General features: G+C 42.5%; 1 protein-coding gene across 3 annotated transcripts in view; it reads left to right on the top strand.

The window, feature by feature from the left end:
- Positions 1-653: 653 nt before the first annotated feature.
- Positions 654-26,235, top strand: part of LOC139543964 (myosin-IIIb-like) — a 53,516-nt gene continuing 27,934 nt past the window's right edge. Inside the window, exons 1-6 of one of the 3 annotated variants that reach the window (XM_071350569.1) lie at positions 654-978; positions 1,960-2,025; positions 2,277-2,407; positions 20,029-20,131; positions 25,093-25,195; positions 25,401-25,557. In XM_071350569.1, coding sequence (XP_071206670.1) covers positions 877-978; positions 1,960-2,025; positions 2,277-2,407; positions 20,029-20,131; positions 25,093-25,195; positions 25,401-25,557 — 662 coding nt within the window. In that variant the 5' untranslated portion in view covers positions 654-876. Of the gene's footprint in view, positions 979-1,959; positions 2,026-2,276; positions 2,408-2,446; positions 2,951-3,199; positions 3,340-8,847; positions 9,217-20,028; positions 20,132-25,092; positions 25,196-25,400; positions 25,558-26,235 lie in introns of those variants that run through there. The other 2 variants (XM_071350571.1, XM_071350570.1) reach the window with 2 other exon arrangements.

Genomic DNA, 26,235 nt, shown 5'->3' with positions numbered 1-26,235 from the left:
AAATTTGAAGGCAATGCTACCATGAAAGAAATAAAAGCTTTAAATGAATAATTCTCTCCTATTATTCTGACATTTCACATTCTTAAAATAAAGTGGTGATCCTAACTGCCCTAAGACAGGGAATTTTTACTAGGATTAAATGTCAGGAACTGTGAAAAACTGAGTTTAAATGTATTTGGCTAAGGTGCATGTAAACTTCCAACTGTACAACTTCAACTGTACATTGTTCATTCTGCCTCAGTCAATAATTTCACTGCTTTGCCCTCAGTAACGTGCACAGGATGGCAATTAGTATTTACAAAATGGAGGTGACAGACATTTTAGTAATATGAGAGAATAGAGATTTTATATAATGTTGTTATATAATGGTGTAAGCAGCTTTGGTCATACATGATTATCATCTATAAGCATTTAATCTGGAAAGATATCCAGATATTCTAACATGTTATCTCTACTGCCATGCAGTATGGTATCGCATATAAACTACATGACTGCATTTGAGTAAATCTCTAATCTCTAAAAAAGAAAGAAGTCACTTTTAATTCTGATGACTGACGCATGCCGAGCATGGGTGTGGAGAGGCAGGAGTTAACTTCTCTCTCTAAGAAAGGGGAGGGGAGAGAGAACCCTTGCTTGCAAGCCTTCTAAATTCAGTACTCCCCTGGGAATAGAGTAAACTCAGCTCACATACGCTGTGTGCTCTGCTGTCACAGTGTTTACATAAACATTACGGCGCAACCTTGTCGTTTTTAGTATAGGTTGGATTTTAACGACAGAAAAACAAGGAAGTCAATTGGTTTTTATCAAGCTTCAGTATTGTCCAGTACATATAATATTGCACCCACGTTTTATTGAATAAATACGATTTTGAAAGAAATGGAGGTGCTCCTCAACGAGGATTTGGCAGCTTTGTCAGATTTGGATGAACAAAGTTTGTTCGAATCCCTGAGTCAACGGTTCAGACAAGATCGCATCTATGTAAGTAACGTTAAAAGTTCAGATTTATGTGCATGTGACTGCTGTGAAAAATATACAACATTTCCTCGTAATGGGGGAACATTGTATCTGACCAATGATTAAATGTTAACACTGATACTGTTTTGTTATTGTTACGAGACCATTGCTGTGCTTCAGGTTATATCACTTTGACACTACAGTACAATCCCTGGACACGATTCTGTCAGCCTGCAACCTCCCCCCATGTTCTACCACGTCACCCATGTGTACACAGGACTCTGCACTCTGTAAAAATCCCTGTAATTTGATGTATTTTAATCTGCAACAAATCCCAACCAATCAAATACCTCAACCCTCAACATACTGATAGAACAGATAGATTATCTAAATCTGTTTCAATGTATTTTATTACTTGACACGGCAGTAAACTCAACAATGTTGAAGGGTTGGGATCGAGGAATAACACAAATATGCAGTCTAGTGGAGGCTGCTGAGGGGATGCTGGCTCATAATAATGACCGGGAATGGAGTAGATGGAATGGTATCAAACACACCATTCCAGCCAGTATTATGAGCCGTCCTCCCCTCAGCAGCCTCCGCTGATGCAGTCATATATCAACATGCCATTTTAATTCATGTCATTGTTGGCTGACAGAACAAAGACCTTTGTGCAGTGACACGAGTGGTGTTTGTCTTTGAATGTACAGTACACATTAATGACCCGCCAGCTGTATGTTCTTAATGTCTTCGTTCAGCCACGACTCGGTGAAACATGAAATAGATTAGGATATAAATGGCCTGATTTATTTTGAGATGTTTCCATTTTCAAGTAAGGAAAACAGGTTTACTCTGCTAATGTGTAAGGGAGGTTTCATTAACAGTGGAGGCTAACAACATGAGTTGACTTCAGTTTGAAAGGAAAACACTTGAAAACCAGTTTAACCTTGTCATTGATGGTAAACTCTTTCTCGCTCTCTTTCTTCCCCTGCCTATCTCTACCAGACCTACATTGGGGACATCTTGGTGGCCATAAATCCATTTAAATACCTTCCTCTCTATGAGAAAGAGGTAAGTACTCCTACAAGACAAATAAGCATTCAGCTGTGCTGGCAGACTTTGTCCTAAAAGCTGCCCTAGCTGTCCAATGACTCACTATGACCTGGAAAACATGGAAGCTCCACCAAGGCTTTTCAAAGGCTTTTACACTTAAGCTTGCCTTATGGATTTAACCAACATAACTGACCAGTAATCTTTAGAAAAATCGACTAAACTGTTTGTAGACAGTGGCTTTAGAGATGTTCCTCCTTGTATCTGTTCAGGTATCAGAGAGCTATAAGTACCATGAGAAGACCAAGCTACCTCCTCACATATTTGCTGTGGCAGACAGGGCCTACCAGTCCATGCTGGGACGGTTAGCCACAGGACCCCGAAACCAATGCATTGTGATCAGGTGGGTCCATTAACTTCTTATGGCTGCAGGGGCAGTATTGAGTAGCTTGGATGAAAGGTGCCCAGAGGTGCCCAGAGTTAACGGCCTGCTTGGTCGATTTTTAACCCAGCCCCTATTGAATACACAGTGTGATATGGATCTGTTTGCACTTGCTACGGCTTCCACTAGATGTCAACAGTCTGTAGAACCTTGAATGAGGCTTCTACTGTGATGTGGAGCCGGATGGGAGCTGTTTGAGTTAGTGGTCTGGCAGAGAGCCAGGTCCTGGTCACGCGCGTTTCACATGATAGCGACCTGCGTTCCATTGCTTCTCTACAGACAAAGGAATTCTCTGGTTGGAACGTTATTGAATATTTATGATAACAACATCCTAAAGATTGATTTTATACTTAGTTTGAAATGTTTCTACGACCTGTAATATAACTTTTTGAACTTTTCGTCCGACGTTCGGCTGGACCTGCACGAGCGTTTGGATTTGTGTTCTAAACGCGCTAACAAAAGGATAGGATTCCTGGGAGTGCATTCTGATGAAGATCATCAAAGGTAAATTATAAATATTCCCTTTTCTGACTTCTGTTGACTCCAACATGGCGGATAAAAAATAAAAATAAATTCTGAGCGCCGTCTCAGATTATTGCATGGTTTGCTTTTTCCGTAAAGTTTAAAAAAAATCTGACACAGCGGTTGCATTAAGAGCAAGTGTATCTTTAATTCTATGTAAAACATGTATCTTTCATCAAAGTTTATGATGAGTATTTATGTTATTTGACGTGGCTCTCTGCAATTTCTCAGAATATTTTGGAGGCATTTCTGAACATGGCGCCAATGTAAACTGAGGTTTTTGGATATAAATATTAACTTTATCGAACAAAACATATATGGATTGTGTAACATGAAGTCCTATGAGTGTCATCTGATGAAGATCATCAAAGGTTAGTGATTCATTTTATCTATTTCTGCTTTTTATGACTCCTGTCTTTGGCTGAAAAATTGCTGTGTTTTTCTGTGATTTTGCGGTGACCTAACATAATTGTTTGTGGTGCTTTTGCTGTAAACCCTATTTGAAATCGGACACTTTGGTGGGATTAACAACAAGATTACCTTTAAAATGGTATAAGATACATGTATGTTTGAGGAATTTTAATTATGAGATTTCTGTTTGAATTTGGCGCCCTGCACTTTCACTGGCTGTTGTCATATCATCCCGTTAATGGGATTGCAGCCATAAGATGTTTTATCAGTCTACAGTAGTACTTTACTGAGCCAAGCTGTACTGCACCAGCCTGTCACACATCCACTATAATAGTTGCTGGAAACATGTTATAAAGGATAATGTGAACCAAAAATATCCATGCCAGCACAGTTTAGTTTGGGTTGGCACGATTGTCTAAAAGGTATAAGGTTTCCTGAACACCACCCTAACAAACGGCAACAGACACCAGTGTCAGGTGTGTCTGCTTTGCTCAGGTCAGCGGTTCTTTTTTTCTCTCACATTGACATGCCAGTCCCAGTACAGCAGCTGCTTAGCTGTGTTAGCCTGTGTTTGTTGTGCCTGCAGACCAGCAGGCCCAGGCTTGCATCATTTCAGCATGACCCTGCTGCTCTACACTGTAGCAGTAAATAGGTCTTGTGTAGCCTCCTGGTGAGAACACAGATTTCCTTGTCTGCCTCTGGTGACCTTCATCTAGCGTGAAATATGGAACCCTTTTATTGCAGAGAGAAGAAAAACATACTTGTGGCCATGTAGTGTATGTTGACACTTGCTCTTCGAACATCTCATTCCAAAATCATGGGCATTAATATGGACTTGATCCCCCCCTTTGCTGCTATAACAGCCTCCACTCTTGCTGTGGGGACTTACTTCCATTCAGCCAAAGAGCATTAGTGAGGTCGGGCAGTGATGTTGGGTGATTAGGCCTGGCTCGCAGTCAGCGTTCCAATTCATCCCAAAGGTGTTCGATGGGGTTAAGGTCAAGTTCTTCCACACCGATCTCGACAAACCATTTCTGTATTGGGGAAATTATCATGCTGAAGCAGGAAAGGGCCTTCCCCAAACTGTTGCCACAAAGTTGGAAGCACAGAATCATCTAGAATGTCATTGTAAGGGAAAGGGGGATACCTAGTCAGTTGTACAACTGAATGCATTCAACTGAAATGTGTCTTCCGCATTTAACCAACCCCTCTGAATCAGAGAGGTGCGGGGGGCAGCCTTAATCTACATGCACATCAGCGGCGCCTGAGGAACAGTGGGTTAACTGCTTTGTACAGGGGCAGAACAACAGATTTTTACATTATTGTATGCTGTAGCATTAATATTTCCCTTCACTGGAACTAAGGGGCCTAGCCCGAACCATGAAAAACAGCCCCAGATCATTATTCCTCCTCCACCAAACTTTCCAGTTGGCACTATGCATTCGGGCAGGTATCGTTCTCCTGTCATCCGCCAAACCCGGATTGGTCTGTCGGACTAGCAGATGATGAAGTGTGATTCATCCCTCCAGAGAATGGATTTCCACTGCTCCAGAGTCCAATGGTGACGAGCTTTACACCACTCCAGCTGCCGCATGGTGATCTTAGGCTTTTGTGCGGCTGCTCGGCCATAGAAACCCATTTCATGAAGATCCCGACAAACAGTTATTGTGCTGACGTTGCTTCCAGAGGCATTTTGGAACTCGGTAGTGAGTGTTGCAACCGAGGACAGAAGACTTTTACGAGCTGTACACTTCAGCAGTCCCGTTCTGTGAGCTTGTGTGGCCTACCACTTCGCGGCTGAGCAGTTTTTGCTCCTAGAGATTGCCACATCACAATAGGGATGCAACGGTACAGTGGGCCCACGATTCGGTATGTATCACGGTTTGTGGGCCACGGTAACGGTACTGTTTCGGTGTCTTTATATTTAAGAAAAAAATAAAAACATCACCCTTTAAACAATGAACTCTTTATTTTGCCTTTTGACAAATAAAACTTTCCATTACGAAAAATGTCAGCACCAGGCCTGGTTTCTGTCTCTACTGTAGGAAATCAAGGGGAGAAAAACATTCAAATTAAAAGTGCTTCTTAGCTTTGACTACCTGTAGGTGCTTTGCCTTCTCTATTTTAAATAAACAGGGTACGCACTTGTATAGGCAATGTTAAATGTAAAAATAACAAAGTGCAACATCAAGTTGGTACCCTATATGAGGTATCTATTCCTTTTATGTTGAGGTTATTCTGTAAAAAGATAAGCATGTCAACATTCTCTGAAGGAAGACGAGAACGACTTGCACTGACAATGTCCCCTGTGGTGGAAACTTTCACTTGCAACAGAGGTTCCTGGGACACTCAGGCAAGTTTTGCAACATGGGGGAACTTTGACTGGTTTGTTTTCCACCACACAAAAGGATCAACATGAAGGCAACCTGCTGCATTGTATGAGGTGACCACCTCCTCAATAATTTTGGAAAAGGGCTTGGTCTGCTCCTCTGCTTTGAAAAGCTCCCCAAATAACTCTGACATGGTGGTCTTCTTTTGAGGGGATAATGAGGATGGAGTTTCTTCCTTTTTGAATGGCCCTGCTAGCACTGCTTGAAACTGCAAGAAAAATGGCGAAGGTATTATTAAGTGTTAGTGACACACATCTCATCAAAAAAACATATCTCATCACATTTTAACGCACATGATAACAAAACGATAAAAAATATAATGAAAAATCATTTAAAAATAGATCAAATACCTGATGTTCATGCTCCACAATTTCTTTGACGAGATCCTTGTACAGTCGTGGCCAAAAGTTTTGAGAATTACACAAATATACATTTTCTCAAAGTTTGCTGCTTCAGTGTCTTTAGATATTTTTGTCAGATGTTACTATGGAATACTGAAGTATAATTACAGGCATTTCACTGTGAAAGGCTTTTATTGACAATTACATGAAGTTGATGCAAAGAGTCAATATTTGCAGTGTTGACCCTTCTTTTTCAAGACCTCTGCAATATGCCCTGGCATGCTGTCAATTAACATCTGGGCCACATCCTGACTGATGGCAGCCCATTCTTGCATAATCAATGCTTGGAGTTTGTCAGAATTTGTGGGTTTTTGTTTGTTCACCCGCCTCTTGAGGATTGACAGTTTTCAATGGGATTAAGGTCTGGGGAGTTTCCTGGCCATGGACCTAAAATATCGATGTTTTGTTCCCCGGGCCACTTAGTTATCACTTTTGCCTTATGGCAAGGTGCTCCATCATGCTGGAAAAGGCATTGTTTGTCACCAAACTGTTTCTGGATGGTTGGGAGAAGTTGGTCTCAGGATGTGTTGGTACCATTCTTCATTCATGGCTGTGTTCTTAGGCAAAATTGTGAGTGAGCCCACTCCCTTGGCTGAGAAGCAACCCCACGCATGAATGGTCTCAGGATGCTTTACTGTTGGCATGACACAGGACTGATGGTAGCGCTCACCTTGTCTTCTCCGGACAAGTTTTTTTTCCGGAGAAAAGGAGAAAATGACTTTACTGAAATGCAGTGGAAATGTTTTTGGTAGGATTCAGTTCATTTGCATGGCAAAGAGGGACTTTGCAATTAATTGCAAATCATCTGATCACTCTTTATAACATTCTTGAGTATATGCAAATTACCATCATACAAACTGAGGCAGCAGACTTTGAAAATTTATATTTGTGTCATTCTCAAAACTTTTGGCCACGACTGTAGACTGTCACAGCAGGCTGGCAGGGATTTAAACCTTGGATCAAGGGCTGTAGCTCTGTAAAGGTAGTCTAGAAGATCCGGGTCTGGGTATCTTCTCTCCAAGTCCTGAGAGATTTCTGCCTTGACCTCCCTGATGGTTGCACCGTCCTCAGGACCTGGTGCCATGGATTTGAGAATCATTGTCTTTAGAGGGAGAATCATTGAGGTGGGACTTGTTACACTGCTCATGAGAGTGTCTTTGTTTTCAGGGGGTTGAGTTCCTGAATGAGTTCTTCTGCCAGGTTCAGTTCACTGTCAGTCAGCATGGCTATATCTTGGATTAACTTCTTCACAGCCTTGTCCAATACAGCAGAGTAGATGGCCGGTTGCTGTTCCACATAATGTTCCAGCATGTCATGATTAGTATTCCAACGGGTTGCGATATCATGGATTAATTTGTCCTTTGGTATATCTAGTGTCTCTTGCTTGACTGTCAACTTGGTGAGCGGTGGTGCTTTTGTGAAGAAAAAAAGTCACAGTTTTTCTGCCCTCCCCCGGGAGGTGGGACACTGCCTTGAGAGAGACTGCCCTCTTGGCTGCGAGGTTCAGGATGTGTGTAAAACATCCGACGTGGGGCCCAAACCCATCAGCTTCACGTTTGGCATTCACAGTGTTTTGTGCGTTATCTGTAGTGGCTGGGATTGTGATATTTGGTCTCTCTAGCTTCCACTAAGTCACAGCATTCATTCATTCTAGGGCTAATTATGTACTTGTATGACTCATACAGGGGAGGAGTTTGCAACAAGTAGCTCTTCATCTCCTGATCCAGTACATAGTGAACCGTCACAGTGAGGTTGCTCTGGAGGTCCAACTATCAGTGGAGAGCGCTAGATAGGGTGTCTGTGTCAATTTATTTTCAATGGCTCTCTGTGATGTTTCATAAAGTTTGGGAATTACTTTACTGCTGAAATGTGTGTGGGAGGGGACATTGTAACGCGGTTACATTTTTTTCATCAGGTGACACAATCCCGAGTCAGTAACCACTGAGTAGGGCTGCAAATCTTTGGCTATGAATACTCCCACTGCTTTTGTTATTTCTTCATGTTTTTCAGAATTTGTCATAAATTGTTGTTGGAAGGCAGCAGCGAGAGATTGTGTTTTCACTAACGAGTGGACTCTCCTTGCTCCAGTTCCATCTGCAAGGGATACGGCCGGGTGATGGCGACGTAAATGACACATGTTAGAAGTGTTTCCACTCAAGTAGCCGACAGTGACAAGCAATGCTTGTAGACTGTATTTTGTTTGTTTACGGTCTTCTTACCCTCGTCATCGCATTGAACGCTGAATCCAAAATATTCCCACACAGCGGATTTGAAAGACGGCGGTGCTTCTTCAAATTTGCTTCTCTCGGTCTCGCGAGCACTCGTCATTGTCACATTGGAGCTGAGAGAATATTTGTTTTTAGTTTCCACTCTCCCCTTTAGGGAAGTTTCCTACTGAGATGTCATTGCAAATCATCCATTGGTTGTTTAAGGGGGAGGGGGTTGCGGTCACTTCGGTTGCCACATTGTGAGACATTGCTGTTCAAATTTGCTTCTCTCGGTCTCGCGAGCACTCGTCATTGTCACATTGGAGCTGAGAGAATATTTGTTTTTAGTTTCCACTCTCCCCTTTAGGGAAGTTTCCTACTGAGATGTCATTGCAAATCATCCATTGGTTGTTTAAGGGGGAGGGGGTTGCGGTCACTTCGGTTGCCACATTGTGAGACATTGCTGTGGAGTAAAGTTTGTTAGCCCCCTAACGGCTCAAGCTGCGCGTCTGGTTCTGTGGATCTGAATGTACAACGTGCATGTAGTCTGCAGCGCAATAAGCACGTTTTGGAAATTATAGGAAAATGACAGGCATATCGTAATTCCGCAGTTCACATGTGCATATTGAACCGAACGGTTCGATAACATACTGTGTACCGTTGCATCCTTACTTCACAATAACAGCACTTACAGTTGACCGGAGCAGCTCTAGCAGGGCATAAATTTGACGAACTGACTTGTTGGAAAGGTGGCATCCTATGACGGTGCCACGTTGAAAGTCACTGAGCTCTTCAGTAAGGCCTAGGGTTTTCCTGGGATAAATGACTGCGAGAAACTGGTAAATGATAATACATTATTTATTTGAACAGCATGGCGTTAAATGGAACTGTTAAATTATATACATTGTCTTAATCTGGCTTTTCTGCGGCCTCTGCACAATGAATCATTAACTCTCAGGGTTGGGACAGACCATCTCAGTATGGAGCGCAGTTCACAATACATCATGGTAACTTTTTTTCTTCTTGTGATAGGTAGGCCTGCATTTGCTGCAGCGTAGTCCATGCTACAGTAATATGTAGACCGAATGCGTGACTAATTTACCCATCTCCATCTGGCTTTCTGGGGTCACCTTATTTTTTTATTTTATTGTAGTGATTTCTTTTTAAATTGCAGCTGCGGAGTTTTAAAAACAGCCTGTCACTCGAATGTCGTAGCACTCTCTCGCAGTCTTTCTCTCTCTCTCCATCAACTCCATTCAAATTGCATCTAAAATGGATCATCCTGTTCTAGATTGATATATAGCCCTATATATAAATGTCCTAGCCTACCTCTTTTCAGGTAAAACATACAATGCAGTATTTAGCTTATATTTAGCTAATTAATGATGGGTTATGCATAATAAGCTTCTAATTTTAGCCTCTGTCTTTTGCGCAATAGGCATGCACCTGGGCTCCGCACCTGGGCTCCGCTCTTGGAGTCCCATGCAGGAAAAGCTACACTACATTCGCTTGCTGGACATAATGTTTTATCATTTCTTATACCAATAGACTATTCGAAGAGGGATGCAAGCTCTTGTTTGCTAAATGTTAAATACAGCAGCCAATAGAACTCACAGGTAGTATGAAAGAGTGAACGCGCAATGACGGTAGGCTATAGTCTTTTATTCAAACCCATAACCATTCAATCTTCGTGAAGAGAAGTCAAAGCCTTCTGCATCTAATGGTGAAGATAAGGACAACAGAACTTATTTCATTTAACTGTTGAAAGCGAGGAAGGAATGAAGCAACAATGGAGAGAGAGGTAGGCTAATAACATCAGGGGAAATATTATGAAAGGTGTATATATGCGTCAGCCTACTAATTATACAAATAGGCCCTATTATATTTCCAAAATCAAAATCGCTAGCCATACTTGTAACTTTGTAGGCCGCATGTGCTGCACCAGAATCACATGTTCTCTTCTGCTTTATCATGGTTTGAACGATGTGCGTAATTCACATTTATTTCATTTATTTACCCAAGAGAGCATATACTGCAGCTAGCTACATCTATGGGCTTTAATGTTTTTCTGTCATGTGTAATGTGCAGTAGCCTATACCATATGTATTGGATAAAGGCACAATCATTTGGCCTTTTTTGGGCTTGGGCTCCATAAATTTATTTTAATGTAGGGCTCATAACGTATTTAATATATGGCTCATGTGGCATCAGGCTTGAATTTTTGATCAAAGCTCTAATCAAATCCCTATTTATATGGTTTATAATGCTTTTGAATGAAACGTCCGGTTTTGGCGGGAAATACAGGGTTACCTGGGAGAAAATGTATTTATTCTTTGGATGGAACATTTGTGAAAATATTCAACCCTACTAAGGCCATTCTACAGCCACTGTTTCTCTATGGAGACTGCATGGCTGTGTGCTCGATTTTATACACCTATCAGCAACGGGTGTGGCTGAAATGGCCGAATCCACAAATTTGAATGGGTGTCCACATACTTTTGTATCTATATTGTATTTCTGTTATATTCAAATGAAATTTTATTTGGCACATGCGCCGAATACAACAGGTGTAGACCTTGAAGTGAAATACTTACTTACAAGCCACACATTTTCTATAGGATTGAGGTCAGGGCTTTGTGATGACCACTCCAAATACCTTGACTTTGTTGCCCTTAAGCCATTTTGCCACAACTTTGGAAGTATGCTTGGGGTCATTGTGCATTTGGAAGACCCATTTGCAACCAAGCTTTAACTTCCTGACTGATGTCTTGAGATGTTGCTTCAATATATCCACATAATTTTTCATCCGCATGATGCCATCTATTTTGTGAAGTGCACCAGTCCCTCCTGCAGCGAAGCACTCCCACAACATGATGCTGCCACCCCCGTGCTTCACGGTTGGGATGGTGTTCTTCAGCTTGCAAACCTCTCCCGTTGTCCTCCAAACATAACAATGGTCATTATGGCCAAACAGTTCTATTTTTGTTTCATCAGACCAGAGGAGATTTCTCCAAAAAGTATGATCTTTGTCCCCATGTGCAGTTGCAAACCGTAGTCTGGCTTTTTTATGGCGGTTTTGGAGCAGTGGCTTCTTCCTTGCTGAGCGGCCTTTCAGGTTATGTTGATTTTATAGGACTCGTTTTACTGTGTATATAGATACTTTTATACCTGTTTCCTCCAGCATCTTCAAGGTCCTTTGCTGTTATTCTGGGATTGATTTGCATTTTTCGCAGCAAAGTACATTCATCTCTAGGAGACAGAACGTGTCTCCTTCCTGAGCGGTATTACGGCTGCGTGGTCCCATGGTGTTTATACTTGCGTACTATTGTTTGTACAGATGAACGTGGTACCTTAAGGCATTTGGAAATTGCTCCCAAGGATGAGCCAGACTTCTGGAGGTCTACAATTTATTTTCTGAGGTCTTGGCTGATATCTTTTGATTTTCCCATGATGTCAAGCACAGAGGCACTGAGTTTGAAGGTAGACCTTGAAATACATCCACAGGTACACCTCCAATTGACTCAAAGGATGTCAATTAGCCTATCAGAAGCTTCTAAAGCCATGACATCATTTTCTGGAAGTTTCCAAGCTTTTTAAAGGCACAGTCAACTTAGTGTATGTAAACTTCTGACCCACTGGAGTTGTGAAACAATCTGTCTGTAAACAATTGTTGGGGAAATTACTTGTCATGCACAAAGTAGATGTCATAACCAACTTGCCAAAACTATAGTTTGTGAACAAGAAATGAGTGGTTGAAACAGTTAGGTTGGAGTCATTAACTAGTTTATGTAAACTTCTGACTTCAACTGTAGGTAGAGTTATTAAAGTGACTATGCATAGATGATAACAGAGAGTAGCAGTGGTGTAAAAGAGGGAGTGGGGGAAATGCAAATTGTCTGTTTTAGCCCTTTGATTAGCTGTTCAGGAGTCTTATGGCTTGGGGGTAGAAGCTGTTTTAGAAGGACCTAGACTTGGCGCTCCGGTACCGCTTGCCATGCGGTAGCCGAGAGAACAGTCTATGACTAGGGTGGCTGGAGTCTTTGACATTTTTAGGGCCTTCTTCTGACACTGCCTGGTATAGAGCTCCTGGATTGCAGGAAGCTTGGCCCCGGTTATGTACTGGGCTTTAGGCATTACCCTCTGTAGTGCCTTGCGTTCGTAGGCTGAGAAGTTGCCATATCAGACAGTGATGCAACCAGTCTGGATGCTCTCGATGGTGCAGCTGTAGAACCTTTTGAGGTTCTGAGGACCCATGCCAAATGTTTTCAGTCTCCTGAGGGTGAATAGGTTTTGTCGTGCCCGCATCACGACTGTCTTGGTGTGCTTGGACCATGTTAGTTTGTTTGGCGATGTGGATGCCAAGGAACTTGAAGTTCTCAACCTGCTCCACTGCAGCCCCGTCGATGAGAATGGGGGCGTGCTCGGTCCTCCTTTTCACAATCATGTCCTTTTGTCTTGATCACGTTGAGGGAAAGGTTGTTGTCCTTGCACCAGACGGTCAGGTCTCTGACCTCCACCCTATAGGCTGTCTCATCGTTGTCGAGGATCAGGCCTACCACTGTTGTGTCATCAGCAAACTTAATGATGGTGTTGGAGTCGTGCCTGGCCGTGCAGTCATGAGTGAACAGGGAGCACAGGAGGGGACTGAGCACGCACCCCTGAGGGGCAACCGTGTTGAGGATCAGTGTGGCGGATGTGTTGCTACCTACCCTTACTACCTGGGGGCGGCCCGTCAGGAAGTCCAGGATCCAGTTGCAGAGGGAGGTGTTTAGTCCCAGGATCTTTAGCTTATTGATGAGCTTTGAGGGCACTATGGTGTTGAACACTGAGCTGTTGTCAATGAATAGCATTCTTACATAGGTGTTCCTTTTGTCCAGGTGTGAAAGTGCAGTGTGGCGTGCAATAGAGATTGCAACATTTGTGGATTTGTTGGGGCAGTATGCAAATTGGAGTGGGTTTAGGGTTTCTGGGATAATGCTGTTGATGTGAGCCATGACCAGCCTTTCAAAGCATTTCATGGCTACAGACGTGAGTGCTACGGGTTGGTAGTCATTTAGGCATTTTACGTTAGTGTTCTTGGGCACAGGGACTATGGTGGTCTGCTTGAAACATGTTGGTATTACAGACTCCGACAGGGAGAGGTTGAAAATGTCAGTGAAGACACTTGCCAGTTGGCCAGCGCATGCTCGGAATACACGTCCTGGTAATCGGTCTGGCCCTGCAGCCTTGTGAATGTTGACCTGTTTAAAGGTCTTACTCACATCGGCTGTGGAGAGCGTGAACACACAGTCGTCCGGAACAGCATATATTCTCATGCATGTTTTCGTGTTACTTACTTCGAAGCAAGCATATAAGTTATTTAGGTCATCTGGAAGGCTCGTAACACTGGGCAGCTCCCGGCTGTGCTTCCCTTTGTTGTCTGTAATAGTTTGCAAGCCCTGCCACATCTGACGAGCGTTGGAGCCTGTGTAGTGAGATTCGATCTTAGTCCTGTATTGACGCTTTGCCTGTTTGATGGTTCGTAGGAGGGCATTGTGGGATTTCTTATAAGCTTCCGGGTTAGAGTCCCGCTCCTTGAAAGCGGCAGCTCTACCCGTTAGCTGAGTGCGAATGTTGCCTGTAATTCATGGCTTCTGGTTGGGATATGTACGTACAGTCACTTTGGGGACGACGTCATCGATGCACTTATTGATGAAGCTAGTGACTGATGTGGTGTGCTCTTCAATGCCATCGGAAGAATCCCGGAACGTATTTCAGTCTGTGCTTGCAGAACAGTACTGTAGTTTAGCATCTGCTTCATCGGACCACTTTTTTTTATAGACCAAGTCACTGGTGCTTCCTGCTTTAATTTTAGCTTGTAAGCAGGAATAAGGAGGATAGAATTAGGGTCAGATTTGCCAAATGGAGGGCGAGGGAGAGCTTTGTACGCGTCTCTGTGTGTGGAGTAAAGGTGGTCTAGAGTTTTTTTCTTGTTGTTTTTCCCCCCCCTCTGGTTACACATTTAACATGCTGATAGAAATTAGGTAAAACTGATTTAAGTTTTTCTGCATTATAATCCCCGGCCATTAGGAGCACCGCCTCTGGATGAGCATTTTCCTGTTTTCTTATGGCGGTATACAGCTCATTGAGTGTGGTTTTAGTGCCAGCATCGGTCTGTGGTGGTATGTAGACAGCTACCAAAAATACAGATGAAATCTCTCTAGGTAGATATTGTGGTCTATAGCTTATCATGATATGCTCTACCTCAGGCGAGCAAAACCTCGAGACTTCCTTAGATATCGTGCACCAGCCATTGTTTACAAATATACATAGTTCCCCGCCCTGGGACTTTGCTGCAGTTCTATCCTGCCAGTAGAGTGTATAACCTGCCAACTGTATGATATTAATAGTCATCGTTCAGCCACGACTCGGTGAAACATACGATATTACAGTTTAATGTCCCGTTGGTAGGATATACGTGCTTTCAGTTCGTCCCATTTATTAGCTAATATAATATTAGTTAGCTAATAGTACGGATGGCAAAGGCAGATTAGCCACTCGTCGCCTGATCCTCACCCCAATCTCCTTCTGTGAAATCTCAGTTTCTTTCTCCAGCGAATGACGGGGATGAGGGCCTGTTCGGGTGTTTGGAGTATATCCTTCCCGTCCGACTCATTAAAGAAAAATTCTTCGTCCAATTCGAGGTGATTAATTGCTGTTCTGATGTCCAGAACCTCTTTTCGGTCATAAGAGATGGTAGCAGCAACATTAGGTTCAAAGTGAGTTACAAACAATGCGAAAAAACAAACAAAATAGCACGGTTGGTTAACTTCTCTGGGATATGTGGGACGTCCCACTTGGCCAAAAGCCAGAGAAAATGCAGAGCGCCAAATTCAAATAAATTACTATAAAAATCAAACTTTCATGAAATCACACATGAAAGATACCAAATTAAAGCTACACTTGTTGTGAATCCAGCCAACATGTCAGAATTCAAATAGGCTTTTCGGCGAAAGAAAACGATGCTATTATCTGAGTATAGCAACAGAGTAAAGAAAGAGAGAGAAGCATATTTCAACCCTGCAGGCGCGACACAAAACGCAGAAATAAAAATATAATTCATGCCTTACCTTTGACGAGCTTCTGTTGTTGGCGCTCCAATATGTCCCATAAACATCACAAATGGTCCTTTTGTTAGATTAATTCCGTCGATATATATCCAAAATGTCAATTTATTTGGCGCGCTTGATCCAGAAAAACACCGGTTCCAACTTGCGAAACGTGACTACAAAATATCTCAAGTTACCTGTAAACTTTGCCAAAACATTTCAAACTACTTTTGTAATACAACTTTAGGTATTTTTTTACGTAAATAATCAGTAAAATTGAAGACGGGATGATCTGTGTTCAATAGAGGATTAAAACAAACTGTAGCTAGATTTCTGGTCACGCGCCTCTAACAAACAGGACACTTCCAGTGACCCTAGTTCAAGATGGCCGTACTTCTTCATTACACAAAGGAAAAAACCTCAACCAATTTCTAAAGACTGTTGACATCCAGTGGAAGCGGTAGGAACTGCAAGAAGGTCAATTAGAAATCTGGATTCCCAATGAAAATCCATTGAAAAGAGAGTGACCTCAAAAAAAAAAGATCTGAATGGTTTGTCCTCTGGGTTTCGCCTGCTAAATAAGTTCTGTTATACTTACAGACATGTTTTAGAAACTTCATAGTGTTTTCTATCCAAAACTACTAATAATATGCATATCTTATCTTCTGGGGATGAGTAGCTGGCAGTTGAATTTGGGTATGCTTTTCATCCAAACGTGAAAATGCTGCCCCCTATCCTACAGATGTGAAGAGCCAATCAAACGGCAGCCATCCTTTCTGGCGCCATCTTTCATATCACTCTCCTTTTCTTTTTCTCTCTCTCTCTCCCTGCAAATCCCCTCTGAGTTTTTCTCATAACCCCCTCTCCTCAGGAGTCCAATGTGGTATCCTAGATTTCTGTAGTTATCACAAAACAATCTCATGGAAAAGATTTTTGAGCAGATTTGGGATCCATATTTACAATACCACTATATCAATGGAGCATGGTCAGATCACTGCAGCCTTCGGTATCAAGCTACAGAGGTTTCCACTACAGTAATATGGATTGCTCCCTAAGGAATTAATTTACACTGGGTCTGCCCCGGCATAAACCTACAGTAAACTTGGTTTACATGAGGGAGGTTCTCCTCAATGTGTTTAGCAGAAGTTTAGGAGTTTAACTGTAATGTAGTCCTGTCAATCATTCTAGTGGAGGATATTTTGTAGTGCACTTTGCGGATGTTTGCTCTCCACTGCTGCAGGCTACAGCGTCTCCCTGTTTTTTAAATGTAGGTGTAGGGATTTTAATACTGTAATTTCAAACACTTAGTCATTTCCATGAAAGTGAAACATATGCAACCTTCATGTTAATGTTTCATCTTTAACGTTTGTCAAAAGCCACGTCTTATCCCTTTTCTCTAAGATAAAATGTGCTTGAAATTGCAGAACTGGTATTGCTGACATCTACAGGATGTACACTGAGTGTACATAACATTAGGAACACCTTTCTAATATTGAGTTGCACCCTCTTTTGCTGTCAGTACAGCCTCAATTTGTCGGGGCAAGGACTCTGCAAGGTGTCAAGCATTCCACAAGGAGGCTGGCCCATGTTGACGCCAATGCTTCCCACAGTTGTGTCAAGTTGGCTGGATGTCCGTTGGGTGGTGGACCATTCTTGATACACACGGGAAACTGTTGAGCGTGACAGGTTGATGGATAAGATTTTGTTGAAACCATATAGAACCTACAATAAAAGTGAGATGTTGCTCTGTTTCACATCCATGGAAGCTTGTGGATCCATCTGGTGCTTATATAAATACATGAATGCAAGATTGGAAGGACTTGTGTACGGTTGTTGGTTGTATAGTATTTGTCCGTTTGTTTTTTCAAGCACATGCCTACCAGCAGCCTCCGCAGTGGTTGAATGGGACCAGTCGTCCCGTGTTACAGCGCTGTCACTGATGAATGAGCCGGTCAGCCAGTCAGGGTGGGAGGGGCTGAATGAGGCCAATAGTTGCTTGCAGTAACAAGGAAAGAATGTGATTGACAACTGACTGTACCATGACTTATACAATGATAGGGAGAGAACACCCACCTAAATGCGTAGGTATACCCACACATTAGCATGTAAATAACACCTCTATTTTTAACAATGAGACCGGGTCAAAGGGAATGCATGTCTCATAGGTAATATATCTATTTTATAACATGGGTGTTTATCTCGCTTCATTGGAGGCCAATAAACATGCTAAAGAGTTGCAAGGAGTCTAGACTCTAAATGGGGATAAGGAAGAAATTCATTCAACAGCCAGGCATTATCAGTTCTCCCAGGATTTTGAACTATGAATGTAGTTCTTGGGCTTGCAGTTGGGGAATGTAGAGAGTTCTGAAGCAAACATCATGCAGAAAGTCAAGACTGAGGCTATACTGGAAAAACAACCAGCGATGATGTCATGGAAACATGCCCAGCTTTTAAATGAAAAAAGGCTTAAAAACATCTATTAGTAAAATGCCATTTGCAATCGGAGCTTATCACAAAAGCCCTAGGCCATGCTTGGCTTTCTCCCCTTGGCAGGAAGCAGCATGGTGGCATCAACAGAGTGTAGACTACATCCAGTGAAGATCAGCAGCACATGCACATTTGCAAGTCCTATTGCTCATGCAAAACCCTGCACTGGTTTTCAAGTACTACTCATTTGTACAGCTTATCAATTTGGTAGAGACATATCAAGCTCCTGCAATTTGGCTGCCAAATTTCTTTCTAATTCTTTCTCACTAGAAACCTGAAAATGTAGGATGACGTTCTGAGCTGATATTGTAGTGATATTGTGTTATCTGTGCCAAATTTTATCTTACAGTCAGTGTTAAAAAGGTATACAGTGCCCTCCACTAATATTGGCACACTTGGTAAATATGAGCAAAACGGGCTGTGAAAAAAAAAATCTTTGCTGTTTGTCCTCTTGGTCTTTCATTCAAAATTTTCACAAAAATCTAACCTTTAATTGGAGTGTAACGATTAAAATAAATGTGAAAAGTTTTTGTGTGCCACAATTATTGGCACCCCTACAAATTCTTATGAGTAAAATCTAACTGAAGTATATTCCCATTCATATTTTATGTTCACCTGAGTGATTAGGAACACTTAAGTGGTAAGCCATGACTTCCTGTTTCACTAGGGTATAAATATGAGGTGCGACAGGCCAAGTTCCCATAGTCATCCATCAGTATGGGAAAGACCCGAGAATACAGTAATGATGTGCGACAAAGGTTGTTGAGCAGCACAAATCAGGAAATGGCTATAAGAAAATGGCTCAATGGTTGAATATACCCATTTCTACTATCGGGGCAATAATTAAGAAGTTTAAAGCAACTGAAGATGTTAACAATTGGCCAGGAAGAGGACGTGTGTCTATATTGACCCCACGCACAGTGAAGAGGATGGTTAGATTGGCCAAAAAACAGCTGGAGAATTGCAGACGTTAGTTGGGTCTTGGGGTCAGAAAGTCTCCAAAACTACGATTAGACGACGCCTACATAACCACAAGTTGTTTGGGAGGGTTGCCATAAAAAAAGCCTTTGCTGTCATCAAACAACAAACTCAAGCGCCTACAGTTTGCCAAACGTTACTGGAACTTTCAATGGGACCGGGTTCTATGGTCAGATGAGGCCAAAATAGAGCTTTTTGGAAACAAACACCAGAGGTGGGTTTGGCGTAGACAAAAATATATCCATGCAGAAAATGACCACATCCTCACTGTGAAGTATGGTGGTGGATCTTTGTTGTTGTGGGCCTGTTTTTCTTCCAAAGGACCTGGACAACTTGTTAGGATACATGGTATCATGGACTCTATCAAGTACCAGCAGATATTAAATCAAAACCTGACTGCCTCTGCTAAAAAGCTTAAACTGGGCCGTGGTTGGATCTTCCAGCAGGACAATAATCCAAAGCACACCTCAAATCAACACACAAATTGTTCACTGACCACAGAACCAAGGTTTTGCCATGGCCATCTCAGTCCCCTGACCTAAACCCCATAGAAAACCTGTGGGATGAGCTGAAGAGGAGAGTCCACAAATGGGAAATCTCAGAATTTGAAGGATCGGGAGAGATTCTGTATGGAATGGTCTCAGATTCCTTGCCATGTGTTCTCCGACCTCATTACTCATTATAGGAGAAGGCTCAGAGATGTTATCTTGGCAAAGGGAGGTTGCACAAAGTATTGAATGAAGGGGTGCCAATAGTTGTGGTACACATATATTTGAGAAAAATATTTGTTTTATGATAACTTTTTTTTAACATTATTTTACTTTTAATAAAGGTTATATTTTTGAATATTTTGAATGAAAGACCAAGAGGATAAACAATTTAGATCACAGCCCGTTGTGCTCATTACCAAGCATGTCAATATTAGTGGAGCACACTGTATCTTGGTAGTCTGTGTATGATGGCAATACACTGCTTTTTTTCCCTTTACATTTGAGAAATTGATAATGTCTATATTCAATGTCATACTACAGCCGTATTACATAACTCAAATGATACACTGCCAGTTATTTATAATGGACTCTTTTACTGTGACCGTAGTGGGGAGAGTGGAGCAGGAAAGACGGAGAGCACCAAGCTGCTGCTCAGACAGATCATGGAGCTGTGCAGAGCCAACTCTCAGCTGGAGCAACAGATATTACAGGTAAGACCTCATACCTACCCCAATATATGTCAAGAAAGAAATGTATAATTCTCTTATCTAATGCTAACACGGAGCAACATATATTGCCAGTAAGATAGAGCTCTATTATATCTATAATAATGCTCACTTACACTGAGTATAGCAAACATTAGGAACAACTTCCTAATATTGAGCCAGGGATGCTGGCCCATGTTGTCTTCAATGCTTCCCACAGTTGTGTCAAGTTGGCTGGATGTCCTTTTGGTGGTGGACCCTTGATACACACGGGAAACTATTTAGCGTGAAACACCCAGCAGCGTTGCAGTTCTTGACACAACCGTTGCGCCTGGCACCTACTATCATACCCTGTTCAATGGCACTTAAATATTTTGTCTTGCCCATTCACTCTGAATGGCACACTTACACAATCCATGTCTCAATTGTCTCAAGGCTTTTTAACCTGTCTCCTCCCCTTCATCTACACTGATTTAAAGTGGATTTAGCAAGTGACTTCAATAAGGGATCATAGCTTTTACCTGGATTCACCTGATCATTCTATGCCTGTGCCCAAGAACACTAAGATAACCTGCCTAAATGACTACCGACCGGTAGCACTCACGTCTGAAAAGCTGGTCATGGCTCACATTAACACCATTATCCCAGAAGCCCTAGACCCATTCCAATTTGCATACCGACCCAACCGATGCACAGATGATGCAATCTCTATAGCACTCCACACTGCCCTTTCCCACCTGGACAAAAGGAACACCTATGTGAGCATGCTATTCATTGACTACAGCTCAGCGTTCAACACCATAGTGCCCTCAAAGCTCATCAATAAGCTAAGGATCCTGTGACTAAACACCTCCCTCTGCAACTGGATCATGGACTTCCTGACGGGCCGCCCCCAGGTAGTAAGGGTAGGTAGCAACACATCCGCCATGCTTATCCTCAACACAGGGGCCCCTCAGGGGTGCGTGCTCAGCCCCCTCCTGTACTCCCTGTTCACTCATGACTGCACGACTCCAACACACCATCATTAAGTTTGCCGATGACACAACAGTGGTAGGCCTGATCACCGACAACGATGAGACAGCCTATAGGGAGGAGGTCTGAGACCTGGCCGTGTGGTGCCAGGACAACAACCTCTCCCTCAACATGATCAAGGCAAAGGAGATGATTGTGGACTACAGGAAAAGGAGGACCGAGCACGCCCCCATTCTCATCAACGGGGCTGCAGTGGAGCAGGTTGAGAGCTTCAAGTTCCTTAGTGTCCACATCACCAACAAACTAACATGGGCCAAGCACACCAAGACAGTCGTGAAGAGGGCACGACAAAACCTATTCCCCCTCAGGAGACTGAAAACATTTGGCATGGATCCTCAGATCCTCAAAAGGTTCTACAGCTGCACCATCGAGAGCATCCTGACTGGTTGCATCACTGCCTGGTATGGCAAGTGCTCGGCCTCTGACTGCAAGGCACTACAGGCACTACATCTGAGCACTACAGCTCAGTACATCACTGGGGCCAAGCTCCCAGCCATCCAGCACCTCTATACCAGGTGGTGTCAGAGGAAGGCCCTAAAAATTGTCAAAGACTCCAGCCACCCTAGTTGATAGACTGTTCTCTCTGTTACCACACGGCAAGCGGTACCAGAGCGCCAAGTGTAGGTCCAAGAGGCTTCTAGACAACTTCTGCCCCCAAGTCATAAGACTCCTGAACACCTAATCAAATGGCTACCCAGCCCCCCCCCCCCCCCCCTAAGCCGCTGCTACGCTCTGTTATCATCTATGCGTGGTTACTTTAACTCTACCCACATATTACCTCAGTACCCCCCTGTGTATATAGTCTCGCTATTGTTATTTTACTGCTGCTCTTTAATTACTTGTTACTTGTATTAATTATCCATATATTTTTTTAAACTGCATTATTGGTTAGGGGCTTGTAAGTAATAATTTCACTGTAAGGTCTACACCTGTTGTATTCGTCGCATGTGACTAATACCATTTGATTTGTCATGTTAATGTTTTGTATGCTCAGTGTATATCAGACAAATAACAGCAATAACAATTGGGTTGAGTGCTGCAGATATGGGAGACCGATACTGCAGCTAACAGAGCAGACTGATTTCGACACAACCCTTCTACCACACCTCAGGCTTGCTCTCATACCTCAATTGAATAAATGAACATGGAATGGAACATTCTTCTTTTTGCCTCAAGCATAGCTGAATGGGTGTTGGATGAGGTTGCCCCAAACACTGATCCAGTTTGTCAACTTGTATACAGCAACCGTAGCACTGGCACATGAAGAATGTGTGATCACACCTTGATGACATCACCACCTTGATGCTCATCTCTGTGTGCAGTTAAATATAGGGTTGGCCGGGGACTCGTGACCTGCTCATAACACTCATTCCAACGTCTGTGAGTCAGCCATTTTTGTAAGTCATTCAGTGGGAAACGGGCCATTTATTGTCCTACTTTGTTCTTTTACGGTCCCACCTTCAGGTTGACGTGGCTTTTATAGGAGAGAAACAATGACATGTAATGTTTGCATAAAAAAATATATAAATTGCCTTGATTGTTGTATTATCATAGGCCTGCCCACTGTTTAGTCAGAGGATGTAGCAGTGATAAAGACGTGTGTGTGTGTTCTAGAGGGTATAATAATCTTGAACAGGTTAGATTACCCGAGTCCCAGTGTTCACCCTTCTGTTCCAACAAACCGAGCACACCATGCACTATGCAGAGACCCACACTTGGGAAATTAACCAATTAGCATAGACCTCAGTTCATTGCACACCTCTCGTAGGCACTAGTCTCCGGTTGCCTATTGTTTGCCGCAGGCAAGACTCGGCAAGTTCAGTTGGCCCTAAGGCTACATTCACACAGGCTGCCCAATTCTGATATTTTTTTCACTAATTAGTCATGTTTCTGGTGATGAAACCATGTTTCTGGTTTTCTGCCACAACCAACACAAGAGAAACTTGCTTCCCACCATTTTGGAAACACAAATTAAATATCATTACTTTTCTCCCCCTTGTGTTACATCCTCATGGCGTCCCGACTGTGATGAGTATAATGGTAAACAAACAGACGTGACCGATGTCTTTCTTTGGTCTCTCCTCTCTCACGCTCGAGAAGCTCTCTGTGGGAGACGAGAGGAGATGGGATGAGACTGATGGTCTTGAGGAAAATTCCTGGAAGTGTGGGAAATTCTGCCAGCCTTTCTAGGGAATTGTATCTCTGGGACTTGGTGGGAGTGATTGGCTGGCTCTGAGCTATGAGCTTGGGTTTAGAGAAAGGGTTCAGAGAAAGCCTGTGTTTGACAACTTTATATTACACTAATGTTATTCAAGGGTACATACAGTATTGATGTGATTAGAGTAGATATGGAGTTGATTATCTTATCAGAAATATCAGTATTTCTTAAGTCAGTATTCTGTAGTACTAGGTCCATGTACATTCACTACTTATTATCTTACACAAAAGTGTTACAGATGCATGTTCTCTCTACTATTCTACACCTTTTTGGAAGAGTGGAAAATGTAGTTTAACTGACCAATACTAGACAACATACAGTAAGAATGGAAATATGCTTTGCCAGACATGGCCACATGTTCAAAGTCACTACTTTCTCTATGCCACACAATTGTGTGTGTCTGCTGAGCAGAGCAGGGAGAATTGGAAGCGCCGTAGAGGGAGCACAGAGAGTTCCAGCAGTCAAAACAACATCTTTTCCAGACTTTTACATCTTCCATTTCCTCCTGCTGTTCTCTTGCGTTCTTCTGATGAGTTTGAGACTAATTTAGGGTCACCGAGTCCAAATAAACATGCATAATGCAAATGATACAAACTATTTTTCATAACACACTGTTCATACAATTCTGTTTTATAAAGGTGCTGCCTGGAACAAGTAAATGTTATTTACAATCTCACTTGACTGATCCAAATATAGTAGAGTTTCTACCCTCTGACTGTTCTCAACAGTTGGCCGTGTAATTGAAGGGATGGAGGAAGTGAGCATTTAGAAGTGAAGTTATAAGGGTGATATACTGTATGTTGAGAGGATGTCCTGTGTCATTGATTTGCCACTGGGTTGAAAAAACAACTCATATCTCAGCATGCGATCCTCTCAGTGTAGGGACAGCCAGCTAGGACATTGGTTGCATTATAATTTGTTTTACAATATTGTCGAAAAAACAAGTCTAGTGCTCTTACTGCATTCTTCTGTATGTTTGCAAATGTTTACTGTTAACTTTTGCACACAGGCTTACTGTTAACTTTTGCACACAGGCTAAGTCCTCACCACCTCATCAATTCCAATGGCCTGTTAGATTTCAACACACTGACATGACCTGTAATATCGAGTAAAAGGAGATGTCAATTTATTTATTTTTTACAGCTACAATGAGCCTGCTGTTTGTCCCTGAATAAGAGCATGTATTGTCTTCTACTTTCAACTTCCACTTCCTCTATTCTCCTGAGGTGTCAGATATAATTAATTCCTAATTAATCCAATGACCTTTGTCTTGGGTATTCATTTCCTCCATGCAAAGTGGTGAACTCTTGATGTTGCTGCTCTGGTATTGTGGTTTCATATTAACACAGCCTTTACCTTAAAGGTTGTTTCTAGTAAAGAAACAAGAGACACTGGTCATGAATTTCATATTGTATTGCATCCAGACTACAATGTTTTAATTCTCCCCTGTGTATCAGATAATAAACCCTCAGTGTGTTTTGATGCCTAGCCTCAGATGCTGGCCAATGTTCTCCTCTGATGTAATGTCGTCAGGGACACGGCTAGTGAATTACTCTAGTACTGTTGGTGCCTCATGGAAGGTTGCAAATGGATGTCAAGAATCTATTTATGTCTTTATGATTAGGGCTTGGTCACGACAAACTCCTGGCCCCATTTTAGGATCACTATCATGTAAGTTCTGGAGCTGTACTAATCTTGTACTGTATGGTGTTTCTAGGTGAATCCTCTGCTGGAGGCCTTTGGCAATGCCCAGACTGTGATGAATGACAACAGCAGTCGCTTCGGGAAGTATATTCAGCTGCGCTTCCACAACTCCTCAGGTGTGTATGTGTGTGACGTTTTTTAATCATCTATTGGTGTGTGCTTATGTTAAAATTAGTTTATTTATACACTTAAATAATTTCCTGTGAATTACGTGATGATTACATTGATACGACAAAGACATTTAGATGCAGCACGACTTATTTTAGCGTATAATGTGTTGTAACACTGAACCTGTATGTGTATGGTGCTGTGATCTAACAGTCAAAGGAGCTAAGATCAACGAGTACCTCCTGGAGAAGTCTCGTGTAGTCCACCAGGATGAGGGCGAGAGGAACTTCCATATCTTCTACTGCATGCTGGCGGGCATCTCCCCGGACGACAAAGACATGTATGGACTCCTGGACCCCACGCAGTACAGGTGGGTCCGACTGTGATGTCATCACTCTGCAACGTTTCCTCAACAGTACAGTACAGTGGGTGTGGTCTGGGAATCAGTTAAAAAATACCACACTGTCATCAAGGTGTCATAGTTCACACACTCTCTATAATCACTAATAGCCATGATGTCATCTTACTGTAATGTTGTCAGCAGGGTGAGATACTGACTTAATTTTTTAAATTCAAGCTTTATTTAGCTAGACAAGTCAGTTAAGAACACATTCTTATTTACAATGACGGCCTAGCCGGGCCAAACACTAACCCAGACAAGGCTGGGCCAATTGTGCGCTGCCCTATGGGACTCCTAATCGCGGCCGGTTGTGATACAGCCTGGAATCGAACCAGGGTCTGTAGTGACGCCTCTAGCACTGAGATGCAGTGCCTTAGACCGCTGTGCCACTCGGGAGCCCAAGCTGATTAAGCTGACTATCTTCCTGTAATAACCCATATAATATGATACAATATGCCGTATTTTCATCTTGTCACTTTCTTATCACAGTTTCAAGCTGTACCTGTAAGTGTGTCTAAGTAATTCATTATTTTTCCTGGCATAAACCACGGTGTTTGTTTTGAAACTCTGCTATCTATGTCTAATATTACTGTCTTTTTTGGTTGTGCCCTACTATGTTGTACAACCTTTACAATACAGTGCACCAAT

Source organism: Salvelinus alpinus, chromosome 18, assembly GCF_045679555.1.
Source record: "Salvelinus alpinus chromosome 18, SLU_Salpinus.1, whole genome shotgun sequence".
Classification (NCBI taxonomy): Eukaryota; Metazoa; Chordata; class Actinopteri; order Salmoniformes; family Salmonidae; genus Salvelinus; species Salvelinus alpinus.
The sequence above is the reverse complement of the archived record's forward strand: the minus strand, read 5'-3'. Positions and strand labels throughout refer to the sequence as shown.